A 19,643-nucleotide genomic window follows, 5' to 3' on the forward strand; every position below is an offset into this window, starting at 1 on the left:
TCAGCAATTCCAACCTGACAGATCATTCAGGGTGTCTTCCATTAAACCTTCCCTGTTCGCTCTGATCAATAATGACCTCTGGCTCCCCTTCCCTGACAGCCCACAGCATCACACTTTTCATCATTTTATGACAGCCAATTTAGGACTTCATTGTGAAGCTTTGTGGGTATATTTTATTTTTACTTTTTTATTTGAGACAGTCTCACTCTTTCATCCAGGCTGGAATGCAGTGGTGTGATCTCGGCTCACTGCAACCTCTGCCTCACGAGTTCAAGCAATTCTCCTGTCTCAGCCTCCCGTGTAGCTGGATCACAGGCGTGTGCCACCAAGCCCAGCTAATGTTTGTATTTTTAGTAGAGACAGGGTTTCACCATGTTAGCCGGGCTGATCTGGAACTCCTGACCTCAAGTGATCAGCCTGCCTTGGCCTCCCACAGTGCTGGGATAACAGGCATGAGCCACTGCGCCTGGCCTGCTTTGTATTTTAGTTCCACAAATGCCACATGGGAAGCTGTGCAGCCCTGTGGTTAAGAGGGCAGGCTCTGGAGCCAGATGGCTTGGATTTAAGACCTAGTTCTACCATTTACTAGCTGTGTATCCTTAGGCCAGTTAATTACCCCCTCTGTGTTTCAGCTGCCTCCTTTGTATCATGGGAATAATTTAGCAGTGTTGTGCTATAAATTCAGATAATCCAGGATGGGCACGGTGTCTCACGCCTGTAATCCCAGCACTTTGGGAGGCTGAGCAGGCGGATCACCTGAGGTCAGGAGTTCGAGACCAGTCTGGCCAACATGGTGAAACCTCATCTCTACTAAAAATACAAAATTAGCTGGGCATGGTGGCGGGCACCTGTAATTCTAGCTACTCCGGAGGCTAAGGCAAGAGAATCGCTTCAACCCAGGAGGCAGAGGTTGCAGTGACCCAAGATTATGCCACTGCACTCCGGCCTGGGCGACAAGAGTGAGACTCCGTCCCCACCCCCACCCCCAAACAAAACAAAACAAAACAAAACTCCCCACCTCCCCACGGCTGCCTGGCCAAAACCAAACCAAGGGGTGGGGCTTGCGCGGGTCCAACATGTGCTACCTCAGGATGTAGTGTAACAAGGGGGCTGGGTGGGCAGAGTGGGCCTGTGAGCGCCCGCATCCCCCAGCTCCCCCCCGCAGCCAGCTCCACAATGGTCTGCTCCGGTTGCCGGATGCGGATTCGGGTTCTGGACGGAAGGCTGCGAGTTCTCCGCTGCTTGTTGTAGCCGGGGTTACTGTGGCGACCGCCAGAGCAGCCTTGGCGCTGTGGAGGAGCCAGGGGCTACCCCTCAGCGGTACTTGGGGCCGGTCCTGGGGGAGCCACGCAGGGTTGTGGCAGCGCTGCCTGAAAGTATGAGACTGGATTCGAATCCTCATGGTTTTCCATGGGAAATGGTGATATGTGCAGCTGTTGCTGCATTTTTTGCTGTTCTCCTTTTTCTGTGGAGAAGTTTTAGATCGGTTAGGAGTCGGCTTTATGTGGGAAGAGAGAAAAAGCTTGCTATAATGCTTTCTGGACTAATTGAAGAAAAATGTAAACTACTTGAAAAATTTAGCCTTGTTCAAAAAGAGTATGAAGACTATGAAGTAGCGTCATCGTTAGAGGATGCCAGCTTTGAGAAGGCGGCAGCAGAAGCACGAAGTTTGGAGGCAACCTGTGAAAAGTTGAACAGGTCCAATTCTGAACTTGAGCATGAAATACTCTGTCTAGAAAAAGAGTTAAAAGAAGAGAAATCTAAACATTCTCAACAAAATGAATTGATGGCGGATATTTCAAAAAGGATACAGCCTCTAGCAGATGAGTCAAAATCCCTCAAATCACAAGTAGCTGAAGCCAAAATGATCTTCAAGAGATTTAAAATGACTGAGAAACAACTGAAGATAGCAATAAAAGATGCTTTGAATGAAAATTCTCACCTTCAGGAAAGCCAGAAACAGCTTTTGCAAGAAGCTGAAGTATGGAACAAACAAGTGAGTGAACTTAATAAACAGAAAATAACATTTGAAGACTCCAAAGTACATGCAGAACAAGTTCTAAACGATAAAGACAATCACATCAAGACTCTGACTGAACGTTTCCTAAAGATGAAAGATTGGGCTGCTAGGCTTAGAGAAGACGTAACGGATGATGATAACTTAGAATTAGAAGTGAACAGTGAATCAGAAGATGGTGCTTACTTAGATGATCCTCCAAAAGGAGCCCTGAAGAAACTGATTCATGCTGCTAAGTTAAATGCTTCTTTAAAAACCTTAGAAGGAGAAAGAAACCAAATTTATATCCAGTTATCTGAAATTGATAAAACAAAGGAAGAGCTTACAGAGCATATTAAAAATCTTTGGACTGAACAAGCATCTTTGCAGTCAGAAAACAGACATTTTGAAAGTGAGAATCAGAAGCTTCAACAGAAACTTAAAGTAATGACTGAATTATATCAAGAAAATGAAATGAAACTCTACGGGAAATTAACAGTAGAGGAAAATAGCTGGTTAGAGAAAGAAGAAACTTTCTAAGGTAAACAAAAAGATCAGCCATGCCACTAAAGAGCTGGAGACCTACAGAGAGCAAGCCAAAGATCTTGAAGAAGAATTGGAGAGAACTATTCATTATTATCAACGGCAGATTATTTCCCATGAGAAAAAAGCACATCATAATTGGTTGGCAGCTTGGACTGCTGAAAGAAACCTCAATGATTTAAGGAAAGAAAATGCTCACAACAGACAAAAATTAACTGAAACAGAGTTTAAATTTGAACTTTTAGAAAAAGATCCTTATGTACTTGATGTTCCAAATACAGCATTTGGCAGAGAGCATTCCCCATATGGTCCCTCATCATTGGGTCGGCCTTCATCTGAAACGAGAGCTTTTCTCTCTCCCGCAACTCTGTTGGAGGGTCCACTCAGACTCTCACCTTTGCCTCCGGTGGGGGAAGGAAGAGGCTCAAGAGGCCCAGGGAATCCTCTGGACCATCAGATTACCAAGTAAAGAGGAGAATCAAGCTGTGAGAGGTTAACTGATCCTCACAGGTCTCCTTCTGACACTGGGTCCCTGTCACTTCCGAGGGAACAGGACCGTAGGATGATGTTTCCTCCACCAGGGCAATCATATCTTGATTCAGCTCTTCCTCCACAAAGGCAAGACAGATTTTATTCTAACTCTGGTAGATTGTCTGGACCAGCAGAACTCAGAAGTTTTAATATGCCTCCTTTGGATAAAATGGATGGGTCAATGCCTTCAGAAATGGAATCCAGTAGAAATGACACCAAAGATGATCTTGGTAATTTAAATATCCCTGATTCATCTCTCCCTGCTGAAAATGAAGCAACTGGCCCTGGCTTTGTTCCTCCACCTCTTGCCCCAATCAGAGGTCCACTGTTTCCAGTGGATACAAGGGGCCCGTTCATGAGAAGAGGACCTCCTTTCCCCCCACCTCCTCCAGGAACCAGGTTTGGAGCTTCTCGAGATTATTTTCCACCAAGGGATTTCCCAGGTCCACCACATGCTCCATTTGCAATGAGAAATGTCTATCCACCGAGGGGTTTTACTCCTTACCTTCCCCTCAAGACCTGGATTTTTCCCCCCACCCCCACATTCTGAAGGTAGAAGTGAGTTCCCTTCAGGGCTGATTCCGCCTTCAAATGAGCCTGCTACGGAACATCAGAACCACAGCAAGATACCTGACAATATTTTTGCTCGCTTCAAAAGTAATTCTGACTGATCTCATTTCAAGTAACTGCTGTTACTTAAGTGATTACACTTTTGCTCAAATTGAAACTTAATGGAATTATAATTCTTAGGATAGTATTTTGTAAATAAGGATGATTTAAATATGAATCTTGTAAGTAAATTATTTCCATTGTATTTTATTCGATAGTATAACTATTTTAATTTGATTAATCCACTGTTATAGAAACAACAGTGGGAGTTTTACGTATGTAATCTTGCAGGTGGGGAGGCTTTAAATTCTAAAGGCTGTGTCTTTATGCCAACAACTGTATTTACTGTAGGTGTAGACAAATGTGAAAGTAACTTTATGCTTAAATAAATTTTAGTTGATTAAAAAAATTCAGATAATCCACATGATAACCATTGAATCACTAGCAGTATTTGCCTTGTCTCCACTAAATGTCTCAAAGTCGCAGAAAACACAGCATGGCCTAACAGGAGCTCTTCATTGCCTCCACACCACTCTTCTCTCAAGGAGCAGCAGTACTGCCCTCGCAGGGCTCAAGTCAACCCCTACAACACCCTGGACTCCACTCTTCACATTACCCTGCCACTGCCACTCCATCAGTGAGACTGTCTGCTCTCCCTCTAAATACACAGTCACGTCTGTCTAGTGTCACCACCCCACTGCCCTCTCCTGTGCAAGCCTCTGCCACTTCTCCGACATACTACTGTAGCCACAAGTCTTGCCTCCCTGCCTGCACCCTGATCGCACCTTTCATTTTCCAGGGCAGTGAAGTAAGGTCTCAACACATCAGCATAATCATGTCACTTTTCTGTTTGTTTTTCTGCCATCTGGTAGCACGGTAGTGGTGAGCCACCCTTGGCTATGCAGAGGAGGGTAACACCCAGGGGATGGTGTGAGGGGAAGGAACTTAGGTCCCTGCATATCCCCTGATCTGGGTGCCACCAGCCCCACGCCTATATTTAGTGACCCTGGGTTCCACCCCACTGGACTGCTCACGTCCATGCTGTTCTGTGCAGGAGAATCAAACTTCCATCTTGGTAGGGCCAGCGTGCTTTGAAGGCTCTTGGTTACAAAAGCACCTTAACCTGCTATATTACTGTACTATACTATTACTATACTACATTACTATACCATATTATTACTATATTACTGGGGTAACCTGCACCCTAGTAATATAACAATTGGTACCTGGAGGAGGGATACGGCTGTGACAGAAACCTAAGTGGTACTGGCTTCACGGCCAGGCAGTGGGTGGTAAGGAAAGAGATGGTGCAGGGTAGAAAGCTAGTCATTCCCGCTGCGCAGTAAAGACATCTAAAAAAATGCTGCCTGTATTAACTGGGAAGACGGATCCTGCACTTACCAAGCCTGTGTAGCTCTAGAAGAAAAAAAAAAGCAAATATGCGGTATGTTGGCTGCTCACTGCTGCCCCTAGCAAGGAACTTTGAAATAAACGAGGTTAAGTAAGAACTGGCCAATTTGCAAGCAGAGGTGGAAGATAAAATACAGTAATGCCAAGCAGCTCTGTCTTCCAGCTCCAATCCTGCAGTACTTCTTTCAGTGCCCCTAAGACGCTAAGCTCCTTCCTCCAACACTGTTTTTTGTCACCTCCCCATCCTGCCTACCCCCGGTCATCCTTCAAGTCTCACACATACCTGACTTACCCACCCACCCTGGGATCTTGTGCAAGTCTCCCCATTGCCATCTCATCTTACCCTCTGCTCATCAGTTAATGGACTCAGCCCAAGAAGCACTAACACGCTCAATGCCGGGTAATTTTCTGCGCGCGTTCGCTCCCCACGTACTCGTCCCCCAACACCCAGCCCTGGGCCTGGCACGTGGCAGGCGCTCAGTGAACGAGACTCAGGAACAGTCAAGTGTAGACGGCAGGAGAAGACATGACACGGATACCAAGCACCCGAGGTACTGCAGTGAGTCTCGGTCCATGTTTTAGGGAGCTTGGATCTGGAGCCCCAGTGAGCGTGTGGGTCAGGAAGGTGCCCGAGCTCCGCGCGCGACTGCGCAGGCGCGAAACCGGGGGGGCGGTGTCACAACCCCGCCCTAACAGGCCACGCCCATGACTGGCCACGCCCTCCCAGGGAGGTACGCGAGCGTGCGAGTGTCTTGGGCCAGGCCTCCTCACAAGCAGGGCCGCGCCGGCAAAAACGAGGCGCGGTGGGAACCCGCCCAGGGGCCATCCGCCCTCCCGTCCCTAACGCCCAGGCCCCGGGGGCTCACCACGTCCCCCGGAACCTGCAGATCCTCCGCCCTCCGCCGTCGCCAGCGGCCGAGCGCTAAGCTGTCCATGCAGCCCCAGGGTCAAACCCTCCCGGCCTCTCAGGCCTGGCCGAGGCCCGCGCACCACGCCCCCTTCCGCACAAGGCCCTGGGGAGCCAATAAGGAGACGGAGGGGCGGGACGCCGCGGGAAGCTCGAGAGCACCAAGGCGAGTACCGCAGGCAGGAGTAGCAGAGACCAGAGTCTTCTGAGACTATTGGGATGCTGTGGGCATTGTCCGTCTGCCGCAAGTCATTACTTCGCAGAGAGGTCCCTGCATATCCCTGCTTGTCGCTTCTCCCTTCACAGGAGCAGCCGTGGGCCTCTAAAGAAAGCATTCTTTCAGGATCCCGCCAAACTTTTGACAACACCCCGTGGATCGGCTGGAGGAGCGCCCGCCTCCTCTGTCTTATGATTGGTTGTTAGGCCTCGTGGGGAGCCGTCTCCCTGTGGCTGGTTGGCTAATAGATGGCGCAGCGGGTCAATTAGCTTGAGCGAGACAGCGGGTGTTTCTGGGAGTTGTGGTCCGCAGGGCTGCCTCGCTTCCGGGTGGGAGCTGCTGTTGCCGCGGTGGGAAGACGCGGAGCTTTCAGGCCAGCCCCGCGCGGCTCACGGCTTTTGTGGCTGGTGGCTGGTGGCTGCTGGTTGGGAGGCCCCGGAAGGACTTCTACTCCTCCGTAGGCTGGAGGGCACTAGGAGGTCGCAGGTGCTGAGCTGCCCGGGGCCTTTGGGCTGTGCTGAAGGGGAAAAGCGCAGCCACTGTCGGGAGTGTGTGCTGTGGAGGCAGTTGCCGCGGTGATGTTCGCTCCGCCTGGCCCCTGCCGGGGATTCAGCCAACCAACCCTCAACAGCCGTCGGCGGCTCAGTCTCTGGCCCGGCGCGGTGCTGAGCACCACTGAGCCCTCATCGTAGGGCACCGAGGCCCGGACTCCTGCAGCCGCACGTCCAGGCCCCTCCTGCCTTAGCACGGAGCTCCCTTGACTGCTCCAAACAGCCCAGACCGGCGCCTTTTTTGGATAAATTAAAACGGGGCCAATCCGTTGCCAGCGATTGGCTAACGATGGGTACACGACCTAGTACGGGCCAGGGAGAAGTAAGCGAGGTCTATTGAGGCAGAGTTTCGGGAAAGATCTTCTAGTTAAAAAGGGAGTTGGGTGGGTGGGGGCTGTTTTCTTCCTGTTGTCCTTGCCCAGTGTAAGTTTCCTGGAGCTGCAGCAGCCTTTTTGTCACCATGAGGGCAGCTGGTGGGAACCCTAGGAAAGCACGAAATCACCTAGAGCCGGAACAGCCTGAGCCTCTGAACCAACCCACGTCTGACTACCCGTCACTTTGTCGTGTCTCTGTGATTTGAGTCCATCATTCTGCTGCAGTTGAAGGTATCCTTTGACAAAGCCCTGTTTTTAACCATTATGGTGAAACGCATGAATCCCTCTTCGGGCTATTTGCTGCATGATCCTCAGCAAATTAAATAGTTAATCTCACTCAGTTTCCTCATTTATAAAGGATAGGATGATAAAGCATAGAGATTGTGAGGATTACATGAGGCATTTACCTAGAAGATACTTAGAACAATGCTGGACACAAACTAAGTACTTAACAAATGTTACATTTCTCCTATTAGTTAGTACTCCTAAGACTAATTATGCCACCACTGATTCACAGTCCCTTATCAAAAACCTTTCAGGCCAGATGTGTTTGTGAAATTCAGAATTTTTTGAATGTTTAAAAAAGGTGAGATATATTGTATGCCCCCGTAGTCAAACAATGTTTCTATACCAGAACTGTGTGAGTATTCACAAATATTCACCCTAAGTGGGATATATAATGGTTGTAAATAGGGCCAGGCACAGTGGCTCATGCTTGTAATCCCAGACTTTGGAAGGCCAAAGCGGGAGGATTGCTTGAACCCAGGAGTTTGAGACCAGCCTCGGCAACACAGTGAGACCCCCATCTCTACAAAATAAAAATGACAAAATTAGCCGGGCACTATGGCACCCACCTGTAGTCCCAGCTACTCAGAAGGCTGAGGTGGGAAGATTGCTTGGGCCTGGAAGGTTGAGGCTGCAGTGAGTTGGCTGTGATCACACCACAGCACTCCAGCCTGGGCAATAGAGTGAGACCGTGTCTCAAATAAAATAAATACAATAAATAAATAAAGGTTGTAAATAGTCTCATATCAGTTCAAATGAGTTTACTCCAAGCGTGGGGAAAAACTAATTTGGAGGACTTTCTGCATTTCAGAGTTGAAAATAAGGTATGTTGTAGGCCTCTAAAAATGCTTGTCTTGCAGTTTAGATTAGATGACTTGCTTTGTTACCCACTTTTGATATCACTGGCCTTTATACTTATGGTTGCTTTTCAGATGTGTATAAGAACAAAATTTCAACAAATTTAGTTTGAAAGATCTGATTGGTTTTTAATAGCATTGCATGCACCAGGCAGTCTACAAGATAGAAAGGTGCTCCAATGAGGACCGAGTGGGTGGGTTTGACAGGCAGGAAAAAGTGGAGGAAAGCAGGAAGAATGAACAAATAGCAGATCAGTCATTTCAAGATTACTTTCCTTATAGAGGTGTAGACGAAATCTTGGTGTAATGTAATTTGGCTTTCATCTCTCTCCTGATTTCTCAGAAGATCTTACAAGTAAGCAACCCAGGTTTCAGTTTGGTAGCATGGATCCTTAGCATTTATGACTCCAGTTTTGGTCTGCTGTCTTTCTTAAATGGATGCATGAGGCAACCATTCGGTACTGGGGGGGACTGCTTAGCCTAGGAATGAGATACAGCAATAGGTATATTTAGAAGGATGCAGTTTAGCTTAGCACAGTATTTACCAAGCATCAGTCACTTGGGTACTAACTGCAAGATGTATGCTAAACCTCTCCTATTATTTACATAGTATATTTATTTAAATTCTCAATATCTTAAGTTTGAAAAACTTTAAAAATAATATGTGACATCTATAAAGTGATGGTTTGAATGCTCATTATTTTAATATGTTAAATAGATTAATTATTAGAAGAAAATATGGGGGGTCAGGCACAGTGACTTATGCCTGTAATCCCAGCACTTTGGAAGGCCAAGACAGGTGGATTGTCTGAGGCCAGGAGTTCAAGACCAGCTGGCCAACATGGCAAAACCCTGTGTCTGCTAAAAATACAAAAATTAGCCAGGCATGATGGCGCATGCCTGTAATCCCAGCTTTTTGGGAGGCTGAGGCATGAGAATTGCTTAAACCCTAGAGGCGCAGGTTGCAGTGAGTCAAGATCACACCGCTGCACTCCAGGCCTAGGCGTCAAAACAAAACTCTATCTCAAAGAAAAGAAAGAAAAATTGGCCAGGCACAGTGGCTCCAGCCTGTAATCCCAGCACTTTGGGAGGCCAAGGCAGGTGGATCACAAGGTCAGGAGATCGAGACCAGCCTGGCCACCATGGTGAAACCCTGTCTCTACTAAAATACAAAAAATTAACCAGGCATGGTGGTGGCGGCACGTGCCTGTAGTCCCAGCTACTCGGGAGGCTGAGGCAGGAGAATCTCTTGAACCTGGGAGGCAGAGGTTGCAGTAAGCCGAGACCACGCCACTGCACTCCAGCCTGGGTGACAGAGGGAGACTCCGTCTCAAAAAAAAAAAAAAAAAAAGAAAAGTAAAGAAAATATGGGAAAACTTCATGATATTGGATTCTTGAATATGACACCAAAAGCACAGTCAACAAAAGAAAAAAATAATTTGGACTATATCAAAATTTAAAATTTTGTACATCAAAGGACACTATTAATCCAGTGAAAAGGCAACCCAGGAAATGGAGAAAATATTTTCAAATCGCATATCTGATAAGGAGTTAATATCCAGATTATATAAAGAATACCTGGCTGGGTGCAGTGGCTCATTCCTATAATCCCAGCACTTTGGGAAGCCGAGGCGGGTGGATCACGAGGTCAGGAGATCGAGACCATCCTGGCCAATATGGTGAAACCTCATCTCTACTAAAAATACAAAAATTAGCTGGGCGTGGTGGTGTGTGCCTGTAGTCCCAGCTACTCAGGAGGCTGAGGCAGGAGAATTGCTTGAACCTGAGAGGCAGAGGTTGCAGTGAGCCAAGATTGCGCCACTGCACTCCAGCTTGGACGACAGAGCGAGACTCCATCTCAAAAAAAAAAAAAAAAAGAATGCCTACAACTCAACAACAACAACAACAAAAAACCTGATTGAAAAAATGGACAAATACCAGCATGGGCAAGACAGCAAGACCCTGTCTCTCCAAAAAGCAAAAAATTAGCCTCTTGCTAGAGAGGCTGAGGTGGAAGGATCACTTGAGGTCAGGAGTTTGAGGCTGCAGTGAACCATGATCTCACCACTGTACTCTATCTGAGGTAACAAAGTGAGACCCTGTCTCAAAAAAGAAACAAAACAGAAAAATAGACAAATAACTTGAATAGACAGTTCTCAAAAGAAGATATACAAATAGCCAATACGCACATGAAGATAATATGGGAGGTTATTAGGGAAATGCTAATCAAACCCGTATTGAGATACGACTTCATACCCATTAGGATGGCTATTATCAAAAAGAAAAAAAAAACAGTGACCAGGCACTGTGGCTTATGCCTATAATCCCAGCACTTTGGGAGGCTGAGGCGGGCAGATCACTTGAGGCCAGGAGTTCAAGACCTGGCCAACATGGTGAAACCCCGTCTCTACTAAAAATACAAAAATTAGTCAGGTGTGGTGGTGCAGGCCTGTAATCCCAGCTACTCGGGAAGCTGAAGCAGGAGAATCACTTGAACTCAGGAGGCAGAGGTTTCAGTGAGCCAAGATCGTGCCACTGCACTCCAGCCTGGGTGACACAGCGAGACTCCGTCTCAAAAAAAAAGCAGCCGGGCATGGTGGGTGGCTCATGCCTGAAATCTCAGAGCTTCATGAGGCTGAGCTGAGCGGATCACTTGAGTGTAGGAGTTTGAGACTAGGCTGGGCAACATGGCAAGACCTCGTCTCTACAAAAAAACAGAAATACAAAAATTAACCAGGTATGGTGGCTCCCGCCTGTAGTCCCACCTACTCAGGAGGCTGAGAGGTGGGCAGATTGCCTGGAAGGTCGAGGCTGCAAGTGAGCTGAAATTGTGCCACTGCACTCCTCCAATCTGGGCAACAGATGAAGACCCCCTCTCAAAAAAAAGAGAAAAAATGACAAGTTTTGGCTAGGGTGTGGAGAAATTGGAACCCTTGTGCGTGGCTGGTGGGAATGTAAAATGCTGTAGCCACTGTTGAAAACAGTGTGGTGTTTTTTCAAAAAATTAAAAATAAAATTACCATATAATCCAGCAATTCCACTTCTGGGAATATACACAAAATAACTGAAGGCAGGGACTCAGAACAGACATTTGTACACCCATGTTCATAGCAGCATTATTCCCAATAGCCAAAAGTTGGAAGCAACCCAAATGTCCATCAGTGGATAAATAAAATGTGGTCTGTATGTGTATATATATAATATTCTACTGTATATATATATATATATATATATATATATGGTAGAATAATACACAGCCTTAAAAAGGAAGGGAATTTTGGCACATTTTACAACATGGATGAACCTTGAAGACGTAATGCTAAGTGAAATAAGCTAATCACAAAGAGTCCAAACTATGATTCCACTTATATGAGCTGGCTAGAGTAGTGAAAGGTGTGGAGACAGAAAGTTGAATGGTGATTGTCAAGGCCTGGGAGGAGGAGGAGGAATGGGAAGGTACTGTTAAGTGAGTACAGAGCTTTCGCTTGGGAAGATGAAAACATTCTGGGGCTGAATGATGGTGATGTTTGCACAACATTGTGAATGTACTTAACACTACTAAAGCATACACCTAAATATAGTTAAGGTGGCAAACTTCATCTTATGTATATTTTACCACAATAAAAAATACGTTATTAAAATAAAAGTTTCTCAGCCAGGTGCAGTGCCTCACACCTGTAATCCCAGCACTTTGGGAGGCTGAGGAGGGCAGATCGCTTGAGCCCAGGAGTTCAAGACCAGCATGGGCAACAAAGCAAAACCCCATCTCTAAAAATAAAATAAAAATAGTTTCTCATGGCCCAGCATGGTGACACACATTTGTAACCCCAGCAGTTTGAGAGGCATAAATGGGGAGATCACTTGAGCTCTGGAGTTCTAGGCCAGCCTGGGCAACATAGGGAGAGCCTGGTTTCTACAAAAAATACATATATATAAATTAGCCTGGCATGGTGGCGTGCACCTGTAGTCCCAGCTACTCAGGAGTCTGAGGTGGGAGGATCGCTTGAGCCCAGGAGGTCAAGGCTGCAGTGAGTCATGATCACGCCACTGCACTCCAGCTGGGGCAACACAACAAGACCCTGCCATAAATAAATAAATAAATAAATAAATACCTGTTTATGCACCACTAACTGTCATCTTGCACACCACCTTCAAGGGAAGTATCTCTCAGGTGGAAGGTGATTCGAGTTCAATCCCACCCTGCCAGTTTCCAGCACCTGGACAAAGCTGCTTGAACCTCTAAGTCCCCTTCCCCTTTTTGGTGTATAAAATTGGTATCGGGGGAACCAGCCCCCAATATTTCAATGTAGGTTCTTTCTATTTTCCCTAAGTTTCAGCCGGTCTGAGAAATAAAGAGAAAGAGTACAAAGAGAAATTTTCAGCTGGGCCTCCGGGGGTGTCATCACATATTGGTAGGACTGTGATGATGACCCGAGCTGCAAAACCAGCAAGTTTTTATTAGGGATTTTAAAAGGGGAGGGGGTGTACGAACAGAGAGTAGGTCACAAGGATCACATGCTTCAAAGGGCAATAAAGATCACAAGGCAAGGCAAAATTAGAATTACTGATGAGGGTCTATGTCCCGCTGTGCACGCATTGTCTTGATAAACATCTTAACAGGAAACAGGGCTCAAGAGCAGACAACTGGTCTGACTACGATTTACCAGGCTGGAATTTCCCAATCCTAGTAAGCCTGAGGGCACTGCAGGAGACCAGGGCATATTTCAGTCCTTATCTCAACTGCATAAGACAAACACTCCCAGAGCGGCCATCTATAGACCTCCCTCCAAGAATGCATTCCTTCCCCAGGGTTGTTCCTTGCTGGGAAAAGAATTCAGTGATATTTCTTCTACTTGCACATCTGTCTATAGGCTTTCTGCAAGAAGAAAAATATGGGTCTATTCTGCCCGACCCCGCAGGCAGTCAGACCTTATGGTTATCTTCTCTTGTTCCCTGAAAAATTGCTGTTATTCTGTTCTTTTTCAGGGTGCACTGATTTCATATTGTTCAAACACATATATTTTACAATCAGATTTCATATTGTTCAAACACGCGTTCTTCAATCAATTTGTACAATAGTGGTCCTGAGGTGACGTGCATTCTCAGCTTACGAAGATAACAGGATCAAGAGATTAAAGACAGGCATAAGAAATTATAAGAGTATTATTAGGGAAGTGATAAATGTCCATGAAATCTTCACAATTTATGTTCAGAGATTGCAGTAAAGACAGGCATAAGAAATTATAAAAGTATTAATTTTGGGAACTGATAAATGTCCATGAAATCTTCACAATTTTATGTTCTTCTGCCTCAGCTCCAGCCGGTCCCTCTGTTCGGGGTCCCTGATTTCCCGCAACAATTGGAATAATAAAACCTGGCATGGTGGCACATACCTGTAGTCCCAGCTACTTGGGAGGCTGAGGCAGGAGGGTTGCTTGAGCCCAGGAGTTTGAGGCTATAGTATGCTATGGTGTAACCTGTGAATGGCCACTGCATTCTAGCCTGGAGAACATAGGGAGACCTTGTCTAAAAACTAGAGAAATAAAATTAAGAATTGGGATGCTAATAGTATCTACCTCAGTGGAATACTTTTGGGTTTTTTTGTTTGTTTGTTTGTTTGTTTGTTTTTTCCCCAAGACGGAGTCTTGCTCTGTCGCCCAGGCTGGAGTGCAGTGGTGTGATCTTGGCTCACTGCAACCTCCACCTCCCGGGTTCAAGCAATTCTCCTGCCTCAGCCTCCTGAGTAGCTGGGATTACAGGCACTTGCCACCACGCCCGGCTAATTTTTGTATTCTTAGTAGAGACGGGGTTTCACCATGTTGGCCAGGCTGGTCTCAAATTCTTGACCTCTTAATCTGCCCACCTCAGCCTCCCAACGTGCTGGGACTACAGGCATGAGCCACCGCACCCGGCCACTTTGGAGTTTTAAGTGAGATGTTTGTCTGTGACCGTGGAGTGGTGAGCACTGTGTCTGGTAAGGTCTCAACTAATGGTAGCTGGTGTGACCATCTCTAGTCTTTCTCTAACTGAGCACATAGTCTTTCCCCTTCCTGGATCACATAGAGTTCAGGAGGTTTCCAGAGAGGTTTGATTCGGTAATGCTCCTGTACTCAAATGATGAGTGTTTGTTTCTGAGCCTCAGTTCCCTCATCTATAAAATAGGAATAAAATAGACTGCTTCTGTCATCTGCCTTCCAGAGAAGTCAGAGCTTCCAAGAGTGGCTGCTGATTTGCCAGTGAACACACTCATCTTGGCCATGCCAAGGGGGATCTGTGTGTGTGATGGGGCCAGGCCAAGGAGCAGTTTGATTCAACTGTTGCAAAGCCATGACTTCTGTTTTTCCATTTACCCAATCTTCCCCCTTTCAAACTCCCATGATGTCTTTTAAAAAGCACCATGTCTGCTCATCTTACTGAGATGTACAAGATAACACGTAAAGCCTGTAGTAGGGAGCCTGGCATGGAGTAGGCATTTCCGAGGCGCTCCTTCCATTCCCTGCTGCCCTCTTATTTAAACATTCCCAGCACTTCCTTGGGCACTAGAATAAGGTTAGTTTTTACCTTTGAAATTTACAGTTTCTTTAGATATTACAATAACAATAATTGGTTATCGTCTTTACCTGGAAATGCTTCCCCCTTTGATTAGTCTGTTTTGCACTGCTATAAAGGAATACTGAGGCTGGGTATTTACAAAGCAGTTTATTTGTCTCATAGTTCTACAGACTGTACACGAAGCACGGTGTCAGCATCTGCTTCCAGTGGGGCCTCAGGAAGCTTTCAATCATGGCAGAAGGCCAAGGGGCAGCGGGGTCTCACGTGGCGAGAGAGGGAGGAGGAGGTGCCAGCCTCTTTAAACAATCAGCTCTTGCATGAACTCATAGAGCCAGAACTCACTCACTACCTGGAAGACGGCATGGAGACATTAATGAGGGATCCACCCCCGTGACCCAAACTCCTCCCACTAGGCCCACCTCCAGCACTGGTGGTCACAGTTCAACGTGAGATTTGGAGGGGACAAACATCCAAACCGTATCACCCCTCAACCCCTCAACTACACCTGGTTTGCTCCTTGTTTTCTAGATTTTGACTGAAATGTCCCCTTCCTGGCAAAGCCATGTGGACCACCCAGGCTAAAGCAGCCACCTGGTGCTGGCCTGTGTGGCCCAATTCCAGTTCTCCAGGGTGCTCATCACTCTGTGGCAGTTTCTCTTCTGGTTTGTGAGAGAAGAATAAATCTTAGGGACCCAAAATCACTAAACTAAAATCCCTTGACTAAAGGGAAAAGTCAAGCTGGGAACTGCTTAGGGCCAACCTGCCTCCCCTTCTATTCAAAGTCACCCCTCTGCTCAATGAAATAAATGCATATCTGATTGCCTCCTTTGGAGAGGCTCATCACAAACTCAAAAGAATGCAACCATTTGCCTTTTATCTACCTATGACCTGGAAGCCCCCTCCCGCTTCGAGTTGTCCCGCCTTTCCGGACTGAACCAATGTACATCTTACATATGTTGATTGATGTATCTCCCTAAAATATATAAAACCAAACTGCTCTGACCACCTTGGGCACATGTCATCAGGACCTCCTGAGGCTGTGTCACGGGCGTGCATCCTCAACCTTGGCAAAAATAAACTTTCCAAATTAACTGAGACCTGTCTCAGATATTCGGGGTTCACAAGCTGATGTTCTGTACTCTCTCCGCAACCCCCCAGAGTGCTTTGTTCCCTGCTGTCCAGAGCCAGGCACACTGCAGGCACCAGGAAAGAAGTGTGCAAACAGAGACTTCGCTAGTTAACCTGGCACCTTTGATTTCATTTAATTATTACAGTAATACTGCAGGACTATCCTCATTTTCAGACAAAAAACTGAGGCTCAGAGAAGTTACCCGTGGTGTCCACGGCCGCAAGGCCACCAAGTGGCAGACCTGAATTCAACCAAGTCCATCTGGTTTCCCACCCTTCTGCACCCAGTAGCCTTTGGGTTCCCATGTAAAGCCTCCTTATTAAGCTGCAAGTCTTCCTGAAAACAAGGTGAGTTAGACAAAAACAAACAAACGAAAACAGCAACCCACAGCTCTAGCTTGTCAGTTACCCCAAAAGCCTCCATTTCCCAGTGGCATTTTCTGGGCACCCTGCTGGGGAGTGACGTGCAAGGCCCAGGGCGTGGCTTTCTGGCATGAGCCTCTGTTGCACACGCTTGTGTACTCTCTATTCTGCATCTGAAGTGGCTTGTGCAGGGCCATGTGTGATTAAGGGGTTTGTCTGCTTCCCCACCAGACTCCTTGCTGGTCCCGCTTACCAGCCAGTTGCCGGGGCCTGCACTGCCCCGGGGCTGTGTATTCCAGGCTTGGCTTCATGCCATGCCCTCTCCACCTCTCTCCTGCGAGGTGCAGCCAGTGTTGCATGGGGACTTCCCGTCGTGGCTCAGGCTTGCTCCTCTGACCTCTCCTGGCACTTGGTCCTCCAAAGGCGCTCCCCTTTCTGCTGGCCATCTGCGTTTGCTCACCTGGACTTGCTGAGGGAGCTCAGGTGCGCTGTGTGTGCTTATCTGTGTGTCCTGGCACCCAGCACAGGCAGGGCCCAGAGTGGGTGCCTGCTCGAGGCCAGGGGATGGGTGAGTTCAGCAGTTAGCTGTGGGGTGTCTGCTTAGGCCCAGCCGTTGGGGGGCCTCTAGGAGGGGTCCCCCTGCCCTCCTGCCCTCTTTGCAGGAGAGGCTCCAGTGAAGCAGACACAGCTCGATGTTAAGTGAGACAAGTCGGTGAGAATGCACAAGCCACGCAGGCGCTGCTTCGTGATTTTCTCATAACATCTGACACTTGTATGTTCAAATCGCATCACTAAAGAGTAGCTGCATAGGACTGTCTACGGAGGGTCTCCCACTTTGCTGTCTCTTGTCTCTCCTGTCTAGCCTCGGTCTTTAGCCCTCTCCTCTCCCTGTGGACAGGGCAGTTGTTCTAGCCCAAGAGGATTAGAACCTGAAGGATGCCCTTCTCCCTATAAGGGAAGCCACACATTTGTTTTGGTGAGGGTCATGGTTTTGTTCCAATATCATTTTAGCTTAGGCTGCATTTTCTTTTATAAGACTCAGTTTAAGACTTTTCTACCTGCTCATAAAAATGAGATTAAAAAAAGAGAAAGACTTTTCTAAATGCAATCCTTATAATAATCCAGGAATACTTCACTAAAACAAAAAAGAAAGTAACAATCCACTATTTTTCAACTTTCTTTTCTTTTTTTTTTTTTTTTTGACGGAGTTTTGCTCTTGTTGCCCAGGCTGGAGTGCAATGGTGCGATCTCGGCTCACCGCAACCTCCACTTCCTGGGTTCAAGCAATTCTCCTGCCTCAGCCTCCCAAGTAGCTAGGATTACAGGCATGCGCCACCATGCCCAGCTAATTTTGTATTTTTAGTAGAGACGGGGTTTCTCCATGTTGGTCAGACTGGTCTCGAACTTGTCCCCACCTTAGGTGGTCCACCCGCCTTGACATCCCAAAGTGCTGGGATTACAGGCGTGAGCCACCGCACCTGGCCTCAACTTTCAAAATAATGTCTCTACATGCAGACTTTTGTAATCTAAGCCAGTGCCCTGAATTATTTTCTGACATTGTAAATGTGCTTTTTAAGGATGATAAAGATAATTATTTAATATCAAAAGACTTTAGGCCAGGCGCGGTGGCTCATGCCTGTAATCCCAGCACTTTGGGAAGCTGAAGTGGGTGGATCACTTGAGGTCAGGAATTCGAGACCAGCCTGACCAACATGGTGAAACCCCGTCTCTACTAAAAATAAAAAAAATAGCCAGGTGTCATGGTGGGCACCTGTAATCCCAGCTGCTCAGGAGACTGAGGCATGAGCATCACTTGAACCTGGGAGGCGGAGGTTGCAGTGAGCCAAGATCTCACCACTACACTGCAGCCTGGGCAACAGAGTAAGACCCTGTCTCAAAAAAAAAAAAAAAAAGAAAAGAAAAGACTTTATGACCAGTGCAAATTAGAGATCTATATGACACTGTATAACGTATATGCCCAAGTCTGTCTCACAATGGTACTCTAAACACTCGCTATATACAGAAGGTAAGAATTTTATAGTCATTTTGCATTTTCTTCATAGGTGCTGTTGATAAATAAAAATATTAATAAACCACAAATGTACCTTCCAAAGTCAATAGTTTTATGTTTGAATGGAAAGTACTGTCTCCCATCTTAACCTACCCCTGCTTCTAATAGCCTGACAATGTTTGTTAAATGCCACACACCAGTGTCCTTTCTAAGTCATGTTTTGTTTCAACAATAGATTGAAATTTTACCGTGATGTTTTATATTTCATCCTAAATTTTTTTATTTTCAAGTGTATGAAGTCACATCAGTTATGTCTGATAATCCATTTTGGACATGTATTTTCATATAAATTATAGGACATTTTTGCCTCTCAGTTCTCACAACATAGTAAGGAAAAAAAAAACCCCAGCATGTGGAAATATGACTGATGCCATGTTAGTGTGTGGTTGGAAATAATAAAGATTATAAATGACTCCATAGGTGTAGAAAATAAGGGGAGAAGACTTATTGGGGAGAAGTAAAAGAAGCTTGTTTTCTTTATGCATAGCAGAAAGAAGGCACCATGACTGATATATTACTATTCACCTTCTTTTTATTTCTAAGGGGGTTTTTATTAACCCCTTTTTATCAATCAAAATAAATTGATTGCCAGTGAATGCAATATTTTCTGACTATTTGAAATTATACAATGAAAGCAAAGACATGTAAACTCACATACTACATTTGCTGACAAACAAGAGACAACCTTTCCCCCCAAAAAAGGATCGCTAAATAGTTAAAGATTGTTACAGCTATCTCTTAAAAAAAGAACATTTTAGGCCAGGCATGGTGGTTCTCACCTGTAATCCCAGCACTTTGAGAGGCCAAGGCAGAGGATCTTTTGAGCCCAGGCGTTGGAGACCAGCCTTGGAAATATAGGAGACCCCCATCTCTATAAAAAATAAAAATAAAAGTAGCCTGGTGTGGTGGCACATGACTGTGGTCCCAGCTATTCAGGAGGCTGAGGCAGAGGATCCCTGGAGCCTGGGTGGTCTAGGATGCAATCAGCCATGATCACGCCATTGCACTCCAACCTGGGTGAAAAAGCAAGACCCTTTTTCAAAGAAAATAATATTTTATTTAAGGATAGGATTAGGCCTTGGGATTCCTTTGGAATTCAACTTCATCCAGCTGTGTTAGTGGTCATGTAGTCATTAAATATCAGAATACTGTTATTTAATAAATACACCGCATCATAAAAGGTCATATTTCTTTAGGGCAAATACAGTTATGACCAATCTCCGTCCTGGGCAAGGACTTACCTGATTCA

The 19,643-nt window shown here is 46.2% G+C and overlaps 1 protein-coding gene and 1 pseudogene across 2 annotated transcripts in view; one reads left to right on the forward strand and one right to left on the reverse strand.

Moving 5' to 3' along the window:
- The window catches only part of C8H10orf143 (chromosome 8 C10orf143 homolog), a 50,863-nt gene extending 44,771 nt beyond the window's left edge, over positions 1-6,092 (reverse strand). Inside the window, exon 1 of one of the 2 annotated variants that reach the window (XR_010135311.1) lies at positions 5,956-6,069. Coding sequence is in view for 1 of the 2 variants with exons in the window: in XM_019034317.4 (XP_018889862.1) it covers positions 5,956-6,024 (69 nt within the window). In the remaining variant the exon portion in view is untranslated. Of the gene's footprint in view, positions 1-5,955 lie in introns of both variants that reach the window. The other variant, XM_019034317.4, reaches the window with a different exon arrangement.
- Positions 1,244-4,088, forward strand: LOC101131158 (cTAGE family member 2-like; annotated as a pseudogene).
- Positions 6,093-19,643: the final 13,551 nt, after the last annotated feature.

Source organism: Gorilla gorilla, chromosome 8 (assembly GCF_029281585.2).
Source record: "Gorilla gorilla gorilla isolate KB3781 chromosome 8, NHGRI_mGorGor1-v2.1_pri, whole genome shotgun sequence".
NCBI lineage: Eukaryota > Metazoa > Chordata > Mammalia > Primates > Hominidae > Gorilla > Gorilla gorilla.